The following is a 22,618-nucleotide window of genomic DNA, read 5'->3' on the forward strand; positions in this document are numbered from 1 at the left end:
ACACAGATCTGCTCTGCCCACACTCCAGATGGTGATTAGCCTTTTTTCTTTCTTTCCTGATTTTTTTTTCTTTTCAGGGTTAAATAAGATATTATGATGAGATCTGCTCTGCCCACACTCCAGATGGTGATTAGCCTTTTTTCTGTCTTTCCTGATTTTTTTTCTTTTCAGGATTAAATAAGATATTATGATTAAATTCTTTATTCTGAGGGTAGGGATGCCCTGGCACAGAGCAGCTGTGGCTGTCCCTGGATCCCTGGAAGTGTCCAAGGCCAGGCTGGATAGGGCTTGGAGCACCCTGGGAACATGGAATGTGTCCATGGCAGGGGCTGGTAGGAGATGAGGTTTAAGGTCTCTTCCAAGCCAAACCATTCTGGGATTCTGTGAGGCCAAGCAAGCTTTGATCAGAAGGATGCAGCCCTCTGGCAGGAGGGAGGCTGGAGTTGCCACTGGGAACAGGCAGACCTGCACAAGGGCCAAAAAGAAACACAAGCTGCACCTGAGAGGCACACAAGTGTATTGCCATACTTGGAGCAGCTGGCCATATCATTAACCCCTCTCCCTTTACAGTCACTAAGCAGTACCTAAAGTGTAAAAAAATAAATAAATAAACTATTCCAGGAATAAGATCTTAAATGTTCAAGCACAGCAGGGTTGGTTGACTCTCAGGAGCGTGTTGCAGTAACAGCACTGCTCTCCCAGGCAGGGAAAGGCAGTGCAAGGCTATCTTTGGCAGCTTGGGGTCACAGATATCCTCTGAAAACAACTCTGCTTTCGTCCTGCTGACATGTGCACACACGTCTTATCTCCCTCTCAATGGAGCTTCGGAGCAACAGAAGCTGATAAATTGAATTGAAGCCTGGGATGAACCCTTCTGGAGATGTCAGAGTGGTTCCAAAGCCCACCAGCCTCCTCCTCCTCCTGAGCATACCTCCATGCTCTTTACAAGGTCTAGAATGTGTCTGGTCAGGCAGAGGGGGTAGATTTGGGTCAGGGGACTACAGAAGGACCAGAGCTCTCCTGAGAGCAGGCATCCCAAATCATCTGGCCCATAACCAGCACCACACCCAGGTCAGAGAGGTGCAAATAAGACAGAAAATAAGAGAGCTGCCAAAACCTGCCCACTGGGAAAAATGTGAGAGCCACAGCAGAGCAAAACACTGAGGGAGCACAGGGCAAGAGCAGCTCATGGAATTAGCAGGAAACTGCAAGAACTTTGATCAGAGACTCATTTTACTGCTTATCCTGAGGAGATATTTCTCCAGTCTGTCATAGGCTTTTTTGTTTGCTCGACAGCAAGCAAACTGGCAATGAGAGGATGTTATTTTTAAAAAGCAAGTCCTGCTAACACATATTTTGCTAAGAATAGGCGCAGCCTGCAAAGAAGCCCAATGTTTTCTTAACCTTATCAAGGCACATCTGCTCTCTGGACCTCACTTTTTCACTTGCCTACACTTCCTCTTTCTTATTGCTGGAATTCTCACGTTTATTATTCCAGAAGCAAGTTTTCCCTCTGCCTAATGAAAATGACCCAGGAAAGGTAAGAATACGGAAAATCCTCCCAGTAAGAGCTGGCTAAATGTGGATTGACAAACTTCCACCATCTTCAGCCTTTGGCCTTCCTAGTTACTGTGCTTTCCAAATTTCCTTTCTACCTCCTCATTTCTCAAGTTGCAATTCTCTTTCAGATCTCCATTGTGACTGTCATGACAGTGACCATCCAAAATCCCATCTTATCAGAGGGAGAATAAGGTGGCCTCAGCACCAGGGTGTTTTTCCCACCTCCATCCTGTTTGGCTTGCAACCTTTAACCTTCCCATCCAGTATCTGGTTACTTTATTGAGGGAGTCCAGTGAACACGGCTTGGCCCAGGGTGAAGACCTGAATTCTGTTCTCACCAGCTTTACACATGGCCTAGGGAAATCTCCAAAGCCTTCAGCAAACCCAAGCTGGTTATTTATGTTCCTCCCATCCTCCCCACTCCTTGATTTGTTAAAGGTTTCTTCTTGGGCACAATTTCCCCAATTCCTTTTACAGCTCACATCTCAGATTGTGATTTTATCTCTGTTCCAGACACATTTCTGAATCTAATCAAAATTCAGTTTTCCTTATTTAGGAGAGTGATTCTCTGCCCTGTAGCCTTTCTTTGTTTAAGTCTGATTCACTAAATCTCATTTAGGAACAGCTCAAAAATCCTTTTTCTTTTTTCCAGCTCAGTGATCGTTAAGGCACAGGCTCAGCAAAGCATTCACAAATGTTGGGTTCCTGCGTCCTTAGGCCCCTAGGAAGTAGATTGACAGAATATAGGAGGTTTTCTATGGATGTCCCATCCCTGGAAGTGTTCAAGGCCAGTTTGAACAGGGCCCTGAGCAACCTCATCTAGTGAGGGGCATCCCTGCCCATAGCAGGGGGTTGGAACCAGATGTCCTTTGAGGGCCCTCCCAGCACAAACCACTCTGATCCTGTGATTCTAGGGATGGCTGCTTGGAGAATTCAACCTCTCATACATGGCTGAGCAAAGAGAAGTTTGCACGGCAAGATGATCTCCCTCCCTAAGCCTGATAGCAGATGAACCGATGGCATCACCAGTGACACAAACAACAGAATTAAAAGCTTTTTTCATCTACTGCATCATTCTGACCTGTCTTGGGAGGGCTGAGAAGATCTTCTGGTGACACAAAGGAGAGTCATTTATCAGGGCCTAATTATAACCAACACACGTAGATTTTCCATGGCAGCCTTGGCCTGGACAGGGAGCCAAACGTGGTACAGCATAAAAAATAAACAATCCATAAACATTTCCACTTCAGCCTCCTGACTCACAGGCAGCCCTGGACAATGGACACGGATCAATAACACTTTCCCATGGGACTTGCTCCCAGACTGGCTGCTTCCCTTGCTTTCCCCACCTCCTTTGGAACAGGTTGCAGCCATGAGAGCGCTAGGAGAAGCACAGGCAGAGCAGGAGGTTTGCTTTTGCAAGGTGTTGGGCAGAGAACTGAGCTTGATCCCTCCTCAAAATGATCCCCCACCCAAGAGCCGGGATTGATCTTCACCTCTGAGTCCCAGCTCATGAGGTAATCACAGCTTTATGGAACAGGACAAATGTCCTTCCCCACGCCACTCAGCACCTCCGAGGGACAGCAAGGGGTGGGACAAGTGCCAGTGAGTTCCACGGATCAGGTGTCACTGATGGGCACAGGGACTGAGCCACTTTCCAAAAAAGGGAAAACAGAAAACCAAATAACACTTGAGTGCCTTAAAGATGAGTACAAAACACAGATAGTTCCTACTTAATTGTATTTCTAATTTACTTTGCTGCCAGTGAAAAATCATCTGTTTTACCACTCAAGTGGAAAAACCTTTTGTCTCTGACAGCTCATTTACAGGTGCTGCCTGGGTTGCAAACTGCCTGCTGTCCCCTTGCCAAATGGGAGAGCAGGTGGAAAATTTAGAGCTTCCTGGATTGTTCAAGGCCAGGTTGGATGGGGCTTGGAGCAACCTGGTTTGGTGGAAGGTGTCCCTTCCATGGCAGGAGGTTGGAATGAGGTGATTTTTAAGACCTCCTCTAATCCAAACCATTCTGGGATTCTATAAAAACTGTGTGTCACATTCTGAAGAACTAGGACTGACCTTCACAAGTGTGGAGTGACCCTCTGAAGGCAAGTTCTTCACCACTGACTATGGCAAACAAAGGCATCTTGGGCCTGGGAGGTTTTCTAGGAGCATTCAAGGAACACAGACTATCCAGCAACCCAAGCTGGGAAAAAGCTGAAGAACCTGGCAAGAACCAGGCTGCTGGTGGGTCACCGTACAGGAAAACTGAGCTGGACTGTAATTAGAGTTGGAGTAGGTCCCCCAGGGGATCCGAGGCAGCCTGACATGCTCATCTTGTAGGGAGGGGTTTCCACCACTACTACAAATGGCATGTCTGAGTAAACTCCACGGTGAACACAAACCCAGATGTGATTAAAGCCTGGAGGGTGAGACAGGGCATTGGCAGTCACTGACCCAGAGCATGGGAATGGATCTCTCACGTCACTGTGAAACCAGGACTGCCAGGAGTCTTAGGGATCTGGTGCATCCCAGCTGCCCCACCACCAGCTGATGCCTTGTGTAGGCTGACCTAGAATGGAGACTAGATGGAGCTAAAAGAATGAAGTAGGGATTTATTGGGAAGCTTCAATAGATCCACCTTGGGCAGCACAAGAGCCCAGCCAGGGCTACACCCCAGGCAAACTTAAAATGTTTACGAAATGGACAACTGGTCACAGGGTCTAACACTTTTATAAATTTTGTTCCATTAGCATATTGGAGCCAATTGTCCAATTCCAGCTGCAGCCTATACAGTCCCATCCTGCTTGTTTTTCTCTCTCCAGCCCATGCTTTTTTTGCTCTTGGGCCTGAGATTTGGATCATTTGTCCTTGGTGCCCAGCTGGAGCAGGAATTGTTTTGTCTCCCTGCTCTGTGCAGAGAGCTCACCATGCCCTGATGTGAAGCTCAGACCCACACACTAAAGCAGCACAGAATCTGAAAATATAAAAGCTCAAACCTGAGGCATCACAACCAGTTCTGCCTCATCCACCCCTACCTGGCACCTCTATACTGCCCTTCCTAAGAACTCTGTCCCCAGGTCATCTATTCATGTGCACAAGCCCTTTCCACCAGGAGAGCTTTATTCACACCTAACACACTCCCCTGCAGCAGTTTGGAGGCAGAAGTTTTGTTCGAACCCCCACCCCAATCCAAGGGTGTGTCCTTGCAGACACATCCTCCCTGGTGAGAACCACAGCCACCCACCTTTGACAGTGACAAGCACAGAGCTGTAGGTCTGCCCCGCCAGGTTGGAGGCCGTGCAGGTGTACAGCCCATTGTCCGTCTGCTTGCAGAAGAGAATCTTCAGCACAAAGTTCTCCTGGTCGTCCTCATAGATGACGTGCCGCCGGCCTTCCGAAATGACCTCGTTGTCCTTCTTCCACACAATCACGGGCTTGGGCTCTCCCGTCACGTAGCAGCTCAGCTTGGCGTGCTTGCCCTCCGTCACGCTGCACGTGCGCGTCAGCGCCCCGAACGTGGCGTTGCGGGCCCCTTTGGTCAGCCCCGCCGCCCGCTCGTAGTCCCGGGACAGGCTGAGGCCGATGCTGGACAGCCCCTCCACCGCAGAGTAGGCCTGGGCAGAGGCCAAGTCCAGAGTCCCGTGGGAGATGTCCATCTTCCTGATCTCCTCCCGCCTCTTCTGCAGGTGGGACAGCAAGGAAGCCGTCTTGCCACAGGTGCTGTCGCTGCCCGGGTTGGAGGAGCCGTGCGTTTCCACCACCAGCGCGGCCGAGGCGCTGGCGGAGCCGATGAGGTTCTCTGCCCGGCAGGTGTAGGTGCCACTGTCCCCCAGCTGGGCGCACTGGATGGTGAGAGCGTTGGACTCCCCAGCAGACTCGATCTGGAAGCGTCCAGCGTCTGCTTTGTTCCTCAGGTATCTCCCGTCCTTCTCCCAGTTCACCGAGAGGGGAGGGCTGCCCTGGACTTTGCATTTGAACATGACGTCTTCTCCCAAGGTTACTTTGATGTTGGTAGGTTTCTGGATGAAGTAAGGAGCTGACTCTGTGACTGTGGTCTCCTCTCCCACTTTGATGCTGACAGCAGCAAAGGCCTCCCCGATGGTGTTCTTGGCCCGGCAGATGTACTGGCCGCTGTCCTCCAGGCTCAGGTCGTAGATGGTTAGCCGGTACAAATCCCCATCCTCTGTGGTTTTAAACCTTCCCCCAGACTGGACTGGAAGTTTATCCTTTTCCCAGCTCACCACTGGGATGGGGTTTCCAATGATCTGGCAGCTCAGGGTGGCATCCTTCCCCACAGACACCATGAAGGCCTTGGGCCGGGTGAGGAAGCGCGGGACCCCGCTGAGCGAGCTGTAATCCATCCTGGCTGCCTTCCTGCAGGGGGACAGAGAAAAGTGTCAGCACAGAGCAGGGCAGAGGCTGCAGCCAAAGAATCACTGCACTCCTGTGGTGTCAGGGTGTTTGTCACCTGGAATGCCCACGTTTTCAATGCCCTTCTCATTTCAGGTGAGAAGGCCTTGGAATATTATTGGTCTTGAGGATTTCTTACATTTGAGGTTAACCAACTGCTGCATAAGGCAGCTCACTCCTCCACAGGGCCTCTGGGCAAAACAAAACTCTTTGGGCTGTTCATACAGCAGGAACACAACGATGCCTTTCATCTGGGGCACTCAGAAAGTGACCTGCACTAAAGCTGCGTGACACATGGGCTGGTTCTGCAGCCACGAGGAACAAACTGGACACCACATTCTGAGAGATGGGTCTGCCCATCCAGATACTGCCTCCATCTCCGAATCTGGGTTGGAAGGGACCTTGAAGATCACCTCATTCCAACCCCCTGCCATGGGTAGGGATGTCACCTTCTAGACCAGGTTTTCCAAGAAGATTTGAGTGCACCATTTCTCTTCAAGCTGTTTAACTTCTTTGGCTTCATGCTGCTCCTGTCTGACCATAGGAATGGTCCTACTCCAGGTGAGCACATCCCTGCTTTTTTCACCTTCAAAGTGCTACACAAAGAAGGACCAGGGCTCTGGGTGCTGTAACTCAGAAAGGAAATCAAACCCAGCCAGTGAGACAGAAATATCCTTCTTAATCCTGCAGCAGTTTGGCTTCCCTGCTGGCCACACACCCACCCACTCTCTCGCCCAATGGCAGGTGCTCTCACCATCTCCAGCAGAAATCAATAGGAGCAGGGCAAAACCCTGCTTTAATTTCTTAAATCACCATTTCTCCATCCTCTTCCAGCTCCTGTTAGTGGATTTTTGCTAATGCACAAAATCACTGATGGCATCAGGGACTGAGGGTTGGATCAATTTGCTGCATGACCTTGGGAAAAAATCACTTCTTTTCCCAATTTCTTGTCTCCCCTCCCACTTCATATCAAGAGAGGGATGGGCTAGCAAATAACTGTGTGCTTGCAAGGTATTTGCTGAGGTAAATGACAAATTGTGCACGAAAATTAATAACAGATTACAAATTTAATTCAATTTGTGCTGCTGGGGATTGGAAAATACAAGTTACCATTAAACCCATATACTGGAAAAGGGATGTCACAAAAATACAAATGGTATTTCTTATGAGGGCCCAAGAAACTGTTGGAAAACTGCCTCTGGCACAGGGTGGGATTCTTGGGGTTGTCCTGAGCAAGGCCAGGAGCTGGACTGAATGGTCTTTGGGGGTCCCTTTCAGCTCAGGATATTCCATGATTTTGGGATCATTATTACAATTCCAGATGGTGTCACTGAGCCAAACTTCAAACTTCATCTGGGTCACAGACCTAAGGCAAAACCAAATGTAATCTTTCTACATTTAACAGAAAATACGCACCATGTCCTGTCCTATCCTGTGTCTCCAAAGAACACACAAAATGACAAGGAGCAATCAAAGACTTTTCCTTTTAGATGAGATTGATCCTTTCTAAGTTAATTCAATTTTGGTTGCTTTTGTTTCCTGGTACTGAGCAAATTTCATTATTGTGCCACAAATCTTTAGAAAATAAAGAAACAAATTTCAAACATTAAATCTGAGAGGGGGGAATAAGTAACAGGGAAAATTTACTTTTAGTAAATGCTAAGAGGGTAAAGAATGATCGACTTGCAGTCATCAGTGCCAAGACCAACTGACTTTCAGCCACCTTCAATACACAGATTTTTTTTCTCTTGGTCTCAAACTTGTCTAGAAATCTGTGAATTCGTTTCAACTTCTCTGAACCCTCTTGCTACCTCCAGCCCCTGCCCTCAGCTGAGCTTTAAAACGTGTTTTCAGAAATGCTTGTGCAGCTGCAAGCAGAGAAGCTGCATGAATGGTTAGAAGGGGCAGATAGGAGCCTGGGGCTTGAGCCAAAGTACACTGAAGTCAGTGGAAATTTCCACTGAAGTCAATTGATTGACAATCCATTTGGGGAAGGACCATTTCAATGCTCAGAAGGAGATGCTGAGGCTCAGCTCAACTCTGGAGGGCCCAGCAGGACCATTCACTGCATTAACTAAGAGTTAACAATCAAAACACAGACTCAGAGCTCATGTCCTAATAATTTCCAGCCATTAGCTTGAATTTCAGGCTACACTGTGCCATCAAAGCACTAGGATTCACCTTCAGAAGACACTGACACGTCTCACCCTTCCTGGGTTCACAGTGTGTCCAACAGATGCATCACTCTGACTTATTTGCAGCTTTGTAGTGTCAAAAAAGAGCAGAAAAATAGAGTTGCTTCACTTCTCCATCAAACTGGGCTCTGCAGTTTGGCTCTGCACATGGACAAGTGCCTGGAGCACTGAGGTGGCTGCAGAGACACGAGAGGAGCTGCTTGGGAGCCAGCCAGGGACCTCTCAGCAGCCAGGGGCTTCCCTCAACCCACCTGTGTGCTGCTTCCATCACCTGGGCCCCAGAACACCTTTCTGGGCAGGAGGAGCAGGGTGAGGGCTCTCAAAGCCTGGCTCTCACAGGAGCAGGAATGCTGCCCACTTCCTATAGTGCATCCTTCTCTCCCTGCTAAGCTCTGCCCAAACACAGACCCCCCAGATGCTGCCTGGCACCTCTGAGAGTCAGGAACAGCCAAAAAACTGGCAAAAAACACCACACACCTGTTGGTTTTGCTCCTGAACCAAACTGGTGCAGTAAATCCATCCAATATGCTTCTTCCCAGTGGCTTCAAGGTCCAGCCTCCCTCTCCCATGGCTCCCAAAAACTCATCTGGTGTTTGCAACTCCTCCCCAACCAGTACAAGATCCTGTGTCCATAGACCTCCTAGTGTGGGGTGAAAACCCACATCCCCTGCTCTTACCTACACCTCCAGCAGCTTTCACCACGTGCCCCCACACTTGAAGGTTTTTTACACCATTATGAATGGCCAGAATGCCAGAATAAAACCCAGGGATCAGTGAAAACCGTGTGTGCTCATCATTATTTTAGATATTTTTCTAACATGGAAAATAAAAACAGGGTTTATTCCTTGCTCTGCTGCTGGCTTTCTTTTATAATTATTAGATAGACACTCCATTTCTCTTATCTTTAGTCCCCATCTGAAAAAGAGGGGGGAAAACTTGTTTTATGGGTGTGGAGAGCATGAAATGCAGTAAGAGGCATGAAATCCTAACCTGCAGCAAGGATGAGGCTGTGCATGTATCTAACACATCTAACAAGTTAGACAGGCTGCACAAGATAAATTACATTAAATTTAAATGAAATGGGATAAATTTAAATTAAATGGGATAAATTACATTATCCCATTTCAAATGGGATAAAACACATCACACTGGATTATGATGATAAATAGATTTAGGAGTCAGGAGAGGACAGACTTGTGAATGTACTGAAAGGACAAGATTTAATATTGCTGCTGTGTAACTTGTCAATCAGCTTATTCAATAATTACTCTGATTTCAATTATTTACATGTTCATTCAAACTTCAAAAAAGTCCAGTAAGTCTGAAACATTAAAAAAAAAAAAATAGTAACCCTCTGCAAGTGCCAGGACAGCTCCCTTGGAAGTAACAGGACCAGCAACAAAGCATGAATAAACCTAGTCAATGCAAATGCCCTTTCCAATAAATCTCAGACATTTGCCAGTGTCACATTTCCCCATGTAATCCCTCTGTGATTTATCATTTGCAGCAGAGATCACATTCCCATCTGGGGCATTTCTGAGCACACCAGAGGCAAACTGGCAGCACTCATAATTTTGCTTATGTCTTTATTCATTCGGATTTTGCCTGGTTTGTGTTTGGGGAAAGAGGCAGGACTGCACAGAGCTGTCAGATAAATAAATATATCACTGCCCTGGAGCCAAGATGCAGCTGGTCCAGGCCTCCTGCCCACTCCTGTGCCACCCCTGCCAGTGCTTCCCATGGACAGGGGAATGAGTGCCTTGCAGTGGGACCCATCAGAGAGCTGTTCAGTTCCTGCTGGAGTGCTCAGAAGTGGAACTCCTCAGGAGGTGGAGAGCCCTGATGGTGGTGCCACCGAATCCCAGAGTGGTTTGGGTTGGAAGGGACCTTAGAGACCCATGGTCCACCCATGGTAGACCCTCCTCTTCCACCCCTGCCATGGCAGGGACACCTTCCACCATCCCAGGGTGCTCCAAGCCCCATCCAACCCAGCCTGGGACAGTTCCAGGGATCCAGGGGCAGCCACAGCTGCTCTGGGCAACCTGTGCCAGGACCTCACCACCCTCAGAATAAAGAATTTCTTCCTAATATCCAACCCAACCCTGCCCTCTGGCAGTGGGAAGACATTCCTCCTTATCCTTTCACCACATCCCTTGTTCCAGGTCCCTCTCCAGCTCTCCTGGAGCCCCTTTAGGCCCTGGAAGAGGCTCTGAGCTCTCCCTGGAGCCTTCTCTCCTCCAGGCTGGACACCCTCAGCTCTCCCAGCCTGGCTCCATCCCAGCCTCCTGGGATTCACTGCTGATCTGCACCTGGAAAACGTTCCACAGCCTCTGAGAAGGCAGAGGTGCCCCCATGGTGAAAACTCCCCCAAGCTGTCAGCAGCCTGTGGTGAAGATCTTGGTGTGAGAGAAGACAGGGGGAACACATTATTCTCTGTCCAAGCCTTTCCATTCAAGGATTAGAAAGAGAACCCTGTCCACTCAGGGCAAGGACCAAAAAGCACAGTGCAATCCATCCATAAAACATTCTCGAGACAAAGGTGGCCACAAGTAGCAAAATTGGAGACTTTGGGACATAATTACACCTAAGGGATCACCAAGGTCCAAACAGAGATCAGAAGCACAGAATTTCTCTCAACACCACATTAAGCCCCATCATGACCCTGTTTGCTCATTTCCTCAATCCTCTTTTACCCTTTCTTTGCCCAAGTCAAAAATACATTGATTTGAGGTATTTTTCTTGCCTTTGAAGTTTATGTTTCCTGAACTTCCTCTGCAATGCTAAATTCTAATCCTCTCACTCTTTTTCCTGCCAGGAAAGACAGGATTTATAGGGAACCTCCTGTCTCTGAATCCTGAGCTTTCAAAGAACATCACTGAGAATGAAAGCTCCAGATAAAAATCAAGGCAGCACCGGTATTACTGCAGTTTACATTACTTATCTGCTTGTATTGTTCCATCTAAAAACATCAGGAAATGGAATCCGTGGGTGGGAAGGGAAGTCGATGAGTTGTCAAATGGGAAGTTTGGGTTTCCTTTGATGTTTAAAACCCTGCTGAGGGAAAACAGCACTAACCCAGCTGCCCTCCCAGGGAATGGACAACTTTGGAGTAGCACAAGTGTTGGGTGTCAGCTGCAGGCTGGGTGACATCAGCCGGGCTCTGGTGGGTGCCTGAGAGCCATCCCAGCAGACAGGGAGCTCTGGGGGTGAAATGCACACCAGCACACCCAGTGCTGCCCGTTCCACCCCTAAATCAGGGCTCAGAGCTCTAATCCAGGGAGGCGGGATTTATCCCCTTCCACCGAAGCAGCAACGGTATCTGTGCCTCAGGAGCTGGGCTCAGGGCTTAGCTTGGCCTACTCTGAATTCCACTTCAGTGAGGGAGAAACAATTTTGGCATGTCCAAAGGTCACTGGATGAGCAGATGGGAGAGGTTTCTGTGGGGGATCCGTCGTCGAAGGTGTCGGACACAGAGAACCCGCGGCGCACGAAACCCTTTGCAAGGAGCTTCTAACTGGACCCAGAGTAGTCCCTCCCATCCACAGCCTCCATCCTAAACCAAAATCCATGGGAGATGTTGAGGGAAAGCTCCTGGCAGGTCAGGGGCTGACATGGTGTTAAACACGGTGAGCAGCCCTCAGGGAAAAGGAGAAGCTCGAGACAATTCTGACCTTCAGGGTAGGGCTGAAACGCACCAAGTGCCTCAGAGGGACCTGCATCCCCTCACGCTCCCCCTGGCAATCTCTTACCAATAACCTGGGTGTTCCCAACGATTGATAGCCAACAAGGGTTCAGACGTTTAGAGAATTCCAACGAGCAGCAAGAACAAATCACGTGGTTTGTGCATGTCACCAGGCTCAGACACCTTCCAGCCACGTTAGCAGCACACTTCATAAAAATCACAACAGATTCAAGCCACTTAAGTGATTTATATGGTTAAAACTCTTTTTATCTTTCTTCTCTACAGAGACAGAACTTTCTTAGAAAACTCACCCCACTTTCAACCACCTGGCCAGAAACCATTTTCCATCAACACCCTAACAGCTCCAAGAAACTCCATGTAGGGAAGGGAATTCATCCTTCTTGGGCTTTACTGCAACGTGGGGACTTCACATTCCACCCATGATGGAGCTACAAAACCACCCCTGAAACATCCAGAGGCCTAAAACTGCACAGAGCAGCCCCTCAGGACTCCACAGCAGCCACTTTTTTTCTGAGCCTCCCAAAGCTGCTCTGACAATAGCAAAAGGCCAAAGCACCAGAGAGGTCTGGGCACATTGTGATGCTCAGTCCAGTTCTGTGGGGCTGAGAATAAAAGAGACAAATGCAGACAAAACACACATATTCTGGGGTTTCCACCCAGGAGACAGAAAAGGAGCGACGTACATCTAGAAATTTCATCGCAAATTTCACCCAACTGCATTTTTGTTTACACAGAGGCCTGGAGAGAAGCAACTGTGAGAGAATCCCAGGAAAAAAAACAGATTGCAAAGCTAGAAACGCTCCTGGTTCAGCCCACGTGATTTCCTACACGAGGGAATTGCAGGATCACGGCTCCCATATGGACAAAGAATTCCCTTGGTGACAATCAGCCGTGGCTCCGACCTAAGCCCTTGTATTTTAACAAGTGTACGTCATTGTCATTACAGTCACTCCACCCCATTGAGCTGTAGGGCCCAAAATAGCCTCAGCTGTCGAGCTCCATCTCTGCCTATCTCCCCTCAGAACCATTTGGAGAAATGGGAGGAGGGTGGGGGGCTGCAGAGTGAACCTGTATTGACACCAGAGAGGAGCTCAAAGGGGACAAAAAGTCCTGGCTGAAGAGAAAAGCTGCACTGAGATGATGCCCTGGAAATAAAGCTTTCTGAAATGTTCCTTTCTGACACCTCTCCGTGTGTTTTCCAGGCTCTCCATTCCCAGTGGTGTCTCAGATTTGGGGACAAAGTGTATCAAGTTGAGTGTACAGCTCTAAACCTGATTTTTTTTCACTTTCCTCCTCTGGAGGCTGATCTTTGCTCAGAAGTAATTAAGCAGAACAATGCACATTTGGCTCACTGCAAAGGAAGGATGGATTTACTACCTGCAAATTCAGCTCCATCCCCAAATACGTTTAATTTTAAAAAAAACATCCTCAGGCATGGCACAAAAACAACCTCACCCCTCCCTCAGCTACCAACGACCTTCTCCACTTCCTGCTGGGCACCAGCATCCCCAAATCCACCTCTCCTTAGCTGAAGGTTTCGGTCTTACCTGGAGTCTTGTCTGAGTCTGAGGAGGACAAAGCTCTGGGCAGAGGAAGAAAAAGCCGATTCCTACTGAGATGAAAGGAGGGGGAAGAGGGAAGAGGGGAACAGAGGACATGGGGAGACCATGCTGGCTTGGGTTCCCCCCCTCTTTCCCCTCCAGGAAATAAAACAGAAACCCCAGCGACGGCAGGGACGTGCAGCAGAAGGTCCCCCCAAGTCCCCCTGCAGTGGCTCTGCTGCCCAGGGTTAGGCTGTGCCACCCCCCTGACCCTCCTCTGGGTCGTCCTCCTCCAGTCAAATCGCTGACGTGCTTTCTCCTTCCCTCCACAGCCCAGCTCCAAAATAGCTCTGGGTGTCATTTACCGGGGAGATTAAATTTCCTGCAGCACACAGGGGAAAGGGCAGCGCTGTGGGGACTCGCTGCCACAGCCCAGCAACAGCAGGGGGGCAAAAACCCCACCAGGAGAGGGTGTTTGGGTGGGGTGCAGGCTGTGGGGACAAGAGACATTCCTCAAGGGTCCATCCCACAGCCAGGTGCTGAATGTGACGTGGGGACTCGGGAACGGGCGGCTGCTGAGTTATCAGTGCTGCACACTGGACAGGAATTCTGTCCCAAAGGCATCAAATCAATAATAGGTTTATTTATAACCTCCCAGGCAGGAGCTGTTACAATGGCAAATCAACAGCAAGTCAATAATCCTAAGTGTTTTTCTGCCCCTTCACCTTGTATATACACACATATATATACATATATATAGGTTATATGAGGTTATGTATATATATAGATTATATATGGGTTTTATATTTCCCCACCTTTTTGCCTCATGAATACAAACTGAGTGCAAAAAGTCACCTGAGCTGCCAATCCATCACAGCTCAGAGGCTCAAGACCATAATTTCTATGTTTGCAAGTCAAATTTCTAGTTTTTAAAAACAATTTCTTTGGGGTCCACGCCAATTCTTATTGGCAATCGCAGTATTTTAAATTTAAAACTGATTTCTGCTAATAGTTAAAGAGCTACAACAGAGCCCAGCAGGCTGCCCCACAACCACTCCAGCTCTGTGCAAATATCAGGAGTGAACTGCAAGATATGCTTATTTTTGGCAGTAAACAAAGCAGATAAGGTGCTGCATAGCCAAGGCCCTGAAGACACGGTGATAGGTTGTGTTGAATCACTTTTCAGGGCACAAAACCACCACCAGGGCAGCAAAAGGGAGTTTTAGCTGGGATTTTTGAAAGCAGGGCATGAAGAGAATCACAGAATTCCAGAATGGTTTGGGGTGGAAGGGAGCTTAAAGATCATCTTGTTTCATTCCCCAGGAATTGTCCAAGGCCAGGCTGGACAGGGTTTGGAGCAATTTGGGATAGCTGGAGGTGTCCTTACCCATGCAGGGGGTGGAATGAGATGAGGTTTAAGGTCCCTCACAGCCCAAACTATTCTGTGATTCTGTCCAAATTAATAATAAGATTACTGTGAGGAGAAAAAAATATTTAAGGTGCTACCTGAACGCCCTGTGCATTGGCTGAGGGACTTTATCCAATGTTCAGCTCTGTGAAAAACTCATCCCCTCTTAAAGACAGTGCCCACTGTGCTCGTTCTGCCCTCTCTTCTGAAGGTGGATTAAAGTTTTAGCTGCAGGACTTAGAGAGGCTTCCCAAAGACACAGGAATGTGCCCAGGGTGTGTTAGCAACAGCTCTCAGCAGGATTCTCTTTGACTTAGCAGGATTTGATTTCTGACCATGCACTGCTCTGCAAACTGGACATCAGCAGACTCCAAGGTCTGTCCCCAGCTGATGGCTCAGGTTTTAGATTTTCTATTTTCGCATTCTGTGCTGCTTTAGTGTGTGGGTCTGAGCTTCACATCAGGGCATGGTGAGCTCTGTGCACAGAGCAGGGAGACAAAACAATTCCTGCTCCAGCTGGGCACCAAGGACAAATGATCCAAATCTCAGCCCAAGAGCACAAACCCCGTGGGCTGGAGAGAGAAAAACAAGCAGGATGGGAGTGCAGGGGCTGAGCTGGAATTGGACACTGAACTGCAATGTGCACATTTACCCATGCAGGGGGTGGAATGAGATGAGGTTTAAGGTCCCTCACAGCCCAAACTATTCTGTGATTCTGTCCAAATTACTAAGATTACTAGACTGAGGAGAAAAAAATATTTAAGGTGCTACCTGAACGCCCTGTGCATTGGCTGAGGGACTTTATCCAATGTTCAGCTCTGTGAAAAACTCATCCCCTCTTAAAGACAGTGCCCACTGTGCTCGTTCTGCCCTCTCTTCTGAAGGTGGATTAAAGTTTTAGCTGCAGGACTTAGAGAGGCTTCCCAAAGACACAGGAATGTGCCCAGGGTGTGTTAGCAACAGCTCTCAGCAGGATTCTCTTTGACTTAGCAGGATTTGATTTCTGACCAGGCACTGCTCTGCAAACTGGACATCAGCAGACTCCAAGGTCTGTCCCCAGCTGATGGCTCAGGTTTTAGCTTTTATATTTTCACATTCTGTGCTGCTTTAGTGTGTGGGTCTGAGCTTCACATCAGGGCATGGTGAGCTCTGTGCACAGAGCAGGGAGACAAAACAATTCCTGCTCCAGCTGGGCACCAAGGACAAATGATCCAAATCTCAGCCCAAGAGCACAAACCCCATGGGCTGGAGAGAGAAAAACAAGCAGGATGGGAGTGCAGGGGCTGAGCTGGAATTGGACACTGAACTGCAATGTGCACATGGAGCAGAGCTGATCCCAGGGAGAGACCCCGTGAGCGCTCGTGCATTTTGGGGCCATTTGGGTTCATCTTGGGTGCAGCCCTGGCCGGGCTCTTGTGCTGCCCAAGGTGGATCCATGGAGGAGATCCTTTGAATCAATCCCTGCTTCATTCTTTAGCTCTGTCCAGCCTCTGTTCCAGAGCAGCCTGCACAAGGCATCACAGCTGTAATTTGGAATAACCCAGTGTCCATTTGGAGCAAACCAAAGGAAATTTGCTGTTCCCCAGCCCTCCATGACACCACCTTCCATTTCTCTGCCCTATGCAATTGCCAGAGGCACCAGGTAGATTTTCATGGGATTAAACAAGCAGTGCCTTTCCTTTAACATCTTGGTGACTTTGAGGAAGATCTCAGAGACTTTATGATCTTCACCTTGGGTTTTTTTTTTGGTAAAAGGACCACCTGTATGTACCGAAAGTGCACAGTGACTCCACCAATGCCCTGGGCAGCCTGTGACAGTGCTCAGCAATATTTCCAGGGAAGAAATGTTCCCCAATATTCAAACTAAACCTCCCCTGACACAACTTGAGGCCATTCTCTCTCCTCCTGTCCTTGTTCCCTGGGAGCAGAACCTGATCCCCCCACTGTCCCCTCCTGCCAGGAGATGTGCAGAGCCACAAGGTCCCCCCTGAGCCTCCTTTTCTCCTCCTTTTTTTGCCCTAATTCTCTTGACATAAGTTGGGTTGTCTGAGCTACCCCTACAAGTCACTAAAAATTAAAAAGAGAAAAATATCTCCAGTCCCATGAGTTATTAACTTATTCAGGAACTACAACTTGTCATGGGTTTAAAATAAAGGAGCATCTTAAAATGATGAGCTAATAAAAGTTCCAGCCTATAGAGAGAACAGTGAAAGGCTTGAAAAACACCCTGAACTTGGATGAAGACAAATAAAATATCATCAGGCACAACACTAGTCCCCTCATCTTTGAAATTAAAACTGAGGGTTTTCCATAAATGTGTTTTCTCCCCACAACAAACATCAGGATGCTGTGCTTGAAACAGAAACTTGGGCAGTTTTAAAACACAGAAAAATCTTTCCTTGCCCTTGAAAACTGTATTGTGGAGCTCCAAACCTGCCTATCTGAACAGCTCAGTTGGAAATAAGAGGATGCCAAACAGAATTAACCAGAGTTTACAGGCACCAAAATAAGCTGTGTTTGAGCTTTCTCCAGGAAATCAATTTAAATTATTTGAATTGTAATAACTAGCAAGGCCTGAGGCGTTACATCTTATTTCAATATTCCTCTGAACAATGAGTTTTTTTGCATAAAAAGGCATGTTTCTGTAAAAAAAAAAAAAAATATTCCTGCTTCTCTCTGTGGGAGAATTTAATTTGATTTTCCCCCATTTGATACTGCACAAGAATTTAAAAGGTGACACCATTTATTTCTCCGCAGTATCTTTACCTAGATTTTACAACTAAAAAACCCTGATGTCTTGTCTCCCAATCTAGCACTGTTAGATAAAAGAAAATTAAATAAAAATCAATGCTAATAAAGACTTCACACAGAAACATGTTACAGAAAATTAGACTTTTTTCCCCTACCACATTTACTTCTGATGGGAAGAGCACCTAATTCTGAATTAAACCTCACAAGAAATTCCCTAAGGCACATCAATCACGAGGGAACACATTCCCCTAAAAAGCTTACTTATATCTGGCAGTGTTAATTGAGAAAGTCATGGAGGACACAGAAAATTAAGACATAGAGGCAAATTATGTATTACATTGATTGAAAAAAGAATAGAGGAAGTGGGTTAATTTTTGCTCAATTCCTAACTGGATTTTGTTTTTCTTAAAATACATTTTTTTAGACTTTCAGGACAAAAAAAAAAAAAAAAATTGAACAAACAAGGCTGAAGTGACACATCTTGCCAAGGCTTCCAAAAAACTTATCAAATTCCTGCTCTGATTTAACCCTGCAAAGAATAGAGGAAGTGGGTTAATTTTTGCTCAATTCCTAACTGGATTTTTTTTTTTTAAATGCATTTTTTTCAGAATTTCAGGACAAAAAAATAATTTAACAAACAAGGCTGAAGTGACACATATTGCCAAGGCTTCCAAAAGAACTTATCAATACTCCTTTTTATTTTATGCTTTCCTGAGCTTCTCTGCTGTCAATATTAAACTTTTTTCTATATTGCTAATAAAATACCTAAATTTAAAAATTCCTGCTGTGATTTAACCCCGTATATCTCAAATGTTTTGTGGGGATGCCTGCAGATGTTGGAGGAGTGGACACATTTGTGCATCCCATTATGGAGTTTTCCCCATTTCAAAACAACTGAGGAGTTGCTGATCCCAAATCCAGCTTTGCTTCCCAGTAATTCCCAAATCTTCCCAGAGCTGCACCTCAGCAGCATTTTCCTGGCATTAAGAACTAGACTGAAAAAATAAAAATTAAAAAAAAAATTAAATGAAACATTAAAAAAAATATTTCCTGATTGTTGTGTTGGTGGAAGTCTGAAATTAAAAAAAAAATTAAATGAAACATTAAAAAAAAAAAAAAACATATCCTGAATTTTGTGTTGGTGGAAGTCTAAGCCTGGCTGAAGAAGCCTCAAGGGATTCTGCCAAAATCAGATTTTCAATAAAAATATGGCTCTGGTGGCAAAATCTGTGTGGCTCTGTTGGGCCAATCCTTCCATTTTGACATTAAACCTTCAATAACAACACAGTAAATCAAGCTCTGCACCACAACCCAAAACTGTCTACAGGTCTCTCACAGGAGAGAGTGCCAAGTTTATTTCCTACAGGATGAAAAAAGAATTTCTTGCTGGTAGAAATGCATATTTTACAACTTCTTTTGCACTGAGGGCAGTGTAATTGCCATAGAAAAATACCACACTTGGTATAAAAATGGGTTTTTCTCCACAGAAGATGTGGGCGGACTCCCCATCCCTGGAAGGGTTCAAGGCCAGGTTGGGCTCTGAGCAACCTGAGAAATATTTCTATTAAAAAAACCAAATAAACAATCACAGCACAAAGCAAACAAAAGCCCACAAACAAACAAAAAAGAACACACACAGCAAAAAAAAAAACAAATCAAACAAACAAACACTGAAAAAAATTTTAAAATACCCAAAAAAACCCCAGCAAACCCAAAACAAAAAACCCAAGGAATGCCAGAGTGATTTGGGCTGGAAAGGACTCAAGTTCTATTAAAAAACCCAAACAAATAAACAATCACAGCACAAAGCAAACAAAAAAAGAAAACAAAAAACCCTGAAACAAACAAACACCAAGGAAGTTTTCAAAAATACCAAAAATCCCCAACCAACCGAAAACGAAACACCAAACAAAAAAAATCCAAACAGAATCCCAGAGTGGGTTGGGTTGGAAAGGACCTAAACAACCTGAGAAATAGTTCTATTAAAAAACCCAAACAAATCAACAATCTCAGCACAAAACAAACAAAAACCCACAAACAAAAGACCAAAACAAACACTGAAAAAATATAAAAATACCCAAAAAATCCCACCCCAAAACAAACAAACGAAAAAGACACCCAAGAAAACCCAACACAAAAAAAACATACCAAACAAAATAGCCCAACAAAGAATCCCAGAGTGGTTTGGGTTGGAAAGGACCCTAAAAACCTCATTTTCCAACCCTTCTTTCCACCCTCCACTCTTCCAGGTTGCTCCAAACCCAATCCAACCTTCCCCATGTTAAAAAACCGCCCAGCCAACAGCAGGACACCAGGAGTCTGTGGCTGATTTGCCTTTTGAAACGTCTTTTCCTCAAGAAACTTCATCCCTTTCAGAGAGTTACCTGCACAGAATGTCCATTTTTAGGTTCTGAAGTAGCACCACGAGCTCTCCATGGTGTCACTCACCCATCCCTTCCCGGGTTCCAGCCAAGGAAGGTGTGTCAGCACGGGTAAAACGGGATCATTCCCTCATCCCAGACACTGCCCAGTGACTCAGCTCATCCCACTCTTTGTGCCTGTCCAGCTCACCCTTCATCATCACCATGAGGAGCCCCTGAGGGAGCTGGGGGTGCTCCCCTGGAGAAAAGGAGACTCAGGGGTGCCCTCCTCACTCTGCACAGCTCCTGAAAGGTGCCTGTGCTCAGCTGGGGCTGGGCTCTTTCTCCAGCAGCACTGACACAACCAGAGCACACAGCCTCCAGCTGCACCAAGGGAATACAGGCTGGATAGCAGGAAAAAGTTTTTCCCAGAAAGGGTGATAAAGTTGTGGAATGGCTGCCCGGGGAGGTGGTGCAGTCCCCATCCCTGGGTGTGTTTAACAAAGCCTGGATGTGGCACTGGGGGCCAGGGTTCAGTTGAGCTGTTGGGGCTGGCTTGGACTCCATGGTCTTGAAGGTCTCTTCCAACCTGGCCATTCTGTGAATCAGCAGAGAAACCACTTCCCTTTCTGCCAATACTCCACGAGTAGTGGAAGTGACTGCTTTACCCAAAAATAGATTTCATGGCCACATTGTATTGGATGAGTTCTGCTTTCCAGGGAATTCCAAACTCAGTGCACATCCTGTTTGTGACTCACCTTGGAGAAGCCAATAGAGTTGTTTGAGCTCCAAATTCTTGCAGCACCCCTGAGGGATCAATCCCAGTACAATCCAATCAATCCCAGTACAATCCCAATACAATCCAACCACCAGCAGTGCCTCTGTGCAAAGCTCAGTCTGTCAGAGATGTGACATTCTCAGCAAAGGGGCTATAAACACTGACACTGATTCCTTGATACACAAAGGAAAAATTGGGTAAAAGGCTGACAACCAGGTTGTTTTTATTAATAAAACTATTTTAAATATTTTACTTGCATGAAAATGACCTTGAAATTTTTTTACATTAATAAAACTATCTTAAATATTTTAGTTGCATGAAAATTACGCTGAATTATTTTTTACATTATTTGAACCAATAAAACTATCTTAAATATTTTAATTGCGTGAAAATGACCTTGAAGTATTTTGTACATTATTTTAACTTAAATATTTTTTTGCTTGGGTTGTTTTTTGTTGGTTTGTTTTTTTTTTTCATTACCCTCTGGAAGGCAGACAAAGATCCCTCAGGAAAGAAAGAAAGAAAGAAGAAGCAAGCACCAAGGTTTTTATTCAAGTGTGCTCTCCTCAAAGGGCCCCATTCATCTAATTATGGATATTTATATCATTATTTATACAACTACTGGCTGTAGTCAGTGTCACTCACAGATCTTTAGTGTGATTACCTCCCAGCAGGATGCACATCCACACTTGAAAAATACAAAGTGCTTGCACAATGGATTCATAATCCTAGAAAGGCAATTTCTTTCCACATCACAACAGAATTGAGCCCTTAAATGTTCCTCAGCTGGAGCACAAATCAATCATTTAGAAGATGATTAAGCACCCAGGAAAGCTTTCACTCACACATATTTACACCCCAGCTTTGCTTTGCTTCACAAGTGCTGCCAGAAGTTGTCTTTAAAATCTAACTTGGATGCTCAGCCTGAATTTTGAAGTGGTTCTGATTAAAGCAAAATGTAACTTTGCTTATGATAAATGATGCTTCTGCTAAACAGAGGGAAAAGAGTTCTCTCAGCTTTGCAGTGGCTTCAGCTGAGCTGCACCCACCCTGGGACAGAAAGAGCTGCACAAACGGGACAAGAGCTGCAAAAATATGGGACAAGAACAGCAAAAAACGGGACAAAGAGAGGCAAAAAATGGGACAAAGAGAGGCAAAAAACGGGACAAGAGTCAGAACCCAGGGCGTTCCTCTGGCTGCCCTGGATGGCTCGAGACCCTGGCAGGGAGCTCAGAGACCTTGGCACAGAGTAAAAAACACCTGTGCCTTTGGTTTTAGCCCATGGAATAAATTACCAGCTTTGTGTGAGGATGTACAAGCCACGAGAGTTGGAGTAGAATGATAGGGAATTTGTCACAGGGTGAAAAAGTAGAATTTTTGGGGTTTAAAAATGGGGGTTCAAGAGGCAAGATGGAGGAATTTGTGTGTGTCCTGTCCTTCTCCTTGTTCTTGTCCTCCACCTTCTGCTGTGATGGTGACACTTCTGGATTGGTTTAAAGTAGAGACAGACTGTCTAACGTAGGTGAGAGGTACTGGAAAATTATTGTAAAGCGCATGTAGTTCTTAGTATAAAATGTTCAATCCCTCTTAAAGAGCTGTTTGTTCTTCTGGGCATTGAATTTTAAAGGAGTTACCTGCAGCCATTGCAGTGCCAGGGATCTACCAGGCTAACAAATCCATCTTTTCCATCAACATCTCCTTTACAACGGGTCAGACATCTGTTGAAAATTGATTTATGGATTCCAGAATGAAGAAAGCAACACCCCATCAATTCAGCCAATCCTCTAAACCCACTCATTTCTGTTTAGACTTCTGATACATCATCACCTATCTTATTTTTCAAATCTAAGTGATTCCAGTCCCTCCTGCTCTGGGGGAAATCCCCGAGCTCCCAGGGTCACACTGGTACAATTAC

The 22,618-nt window shown here is 46.3% G+C and overlaps 1 protein-coding gene across 35 annotated transcripts in view; it reads right to left on the bottom strand.

Moving 5' to 3' along the window:
• The window catches only part of OBSCN (obscurin, cytoskeletal calmodulin and titin-interacting RhoGEF), a 182,783-nt gene extending 169,098 nt beyond the window's left edge, over positions 1–13,685 (bottom strand). For 13 of the 35 annotated variants that reach the window (XM_041408719.1, XM_041408712.1, XM_041408708.1 and 10 more), the window contains exons 1-2: positions 13,413–13,685; positions 4,802–5,931 (exon numbers count right to left, since the gene is read on the bottom strand). In XM_041408719.1, coding sequence (XP_041264653.1) covers positions 4,802–5,918 — 1,117 coding nt within the window. In that variant the 5' untranslated portion in view covers positions 5,919–5,931; positions 13,413–13,685. The remainder of the gene's footprint in view (positions 1–4,801; positions 5,932–13,412) is intronic. The other 22 variants (XM_041408729.1, XM_041408727.1, XM_041408724.1 and 19 more) reach the window with 3 other exon arrangements.
• Between the last annotated feature and the right edge of the window lie 8,933 nt (positions 13,686–22,618).

This window comes from Onychostruthus taczanowskii, unplaced genomic scaffold (assembly GCF_017590055.1).
Source record: "Onychostruthus taczanowskii isolate IOZ18803 unplaced genomic scaffold, ASM1759005v1 scaffold3, whole genome shotgun sequence".
Lineage (NCBI taxonomy): Eukaryota > Metazoa > Chordata > Aves > Passeriformes > Passeridae > Onychostruthus > Onychostruthus taczanowskii.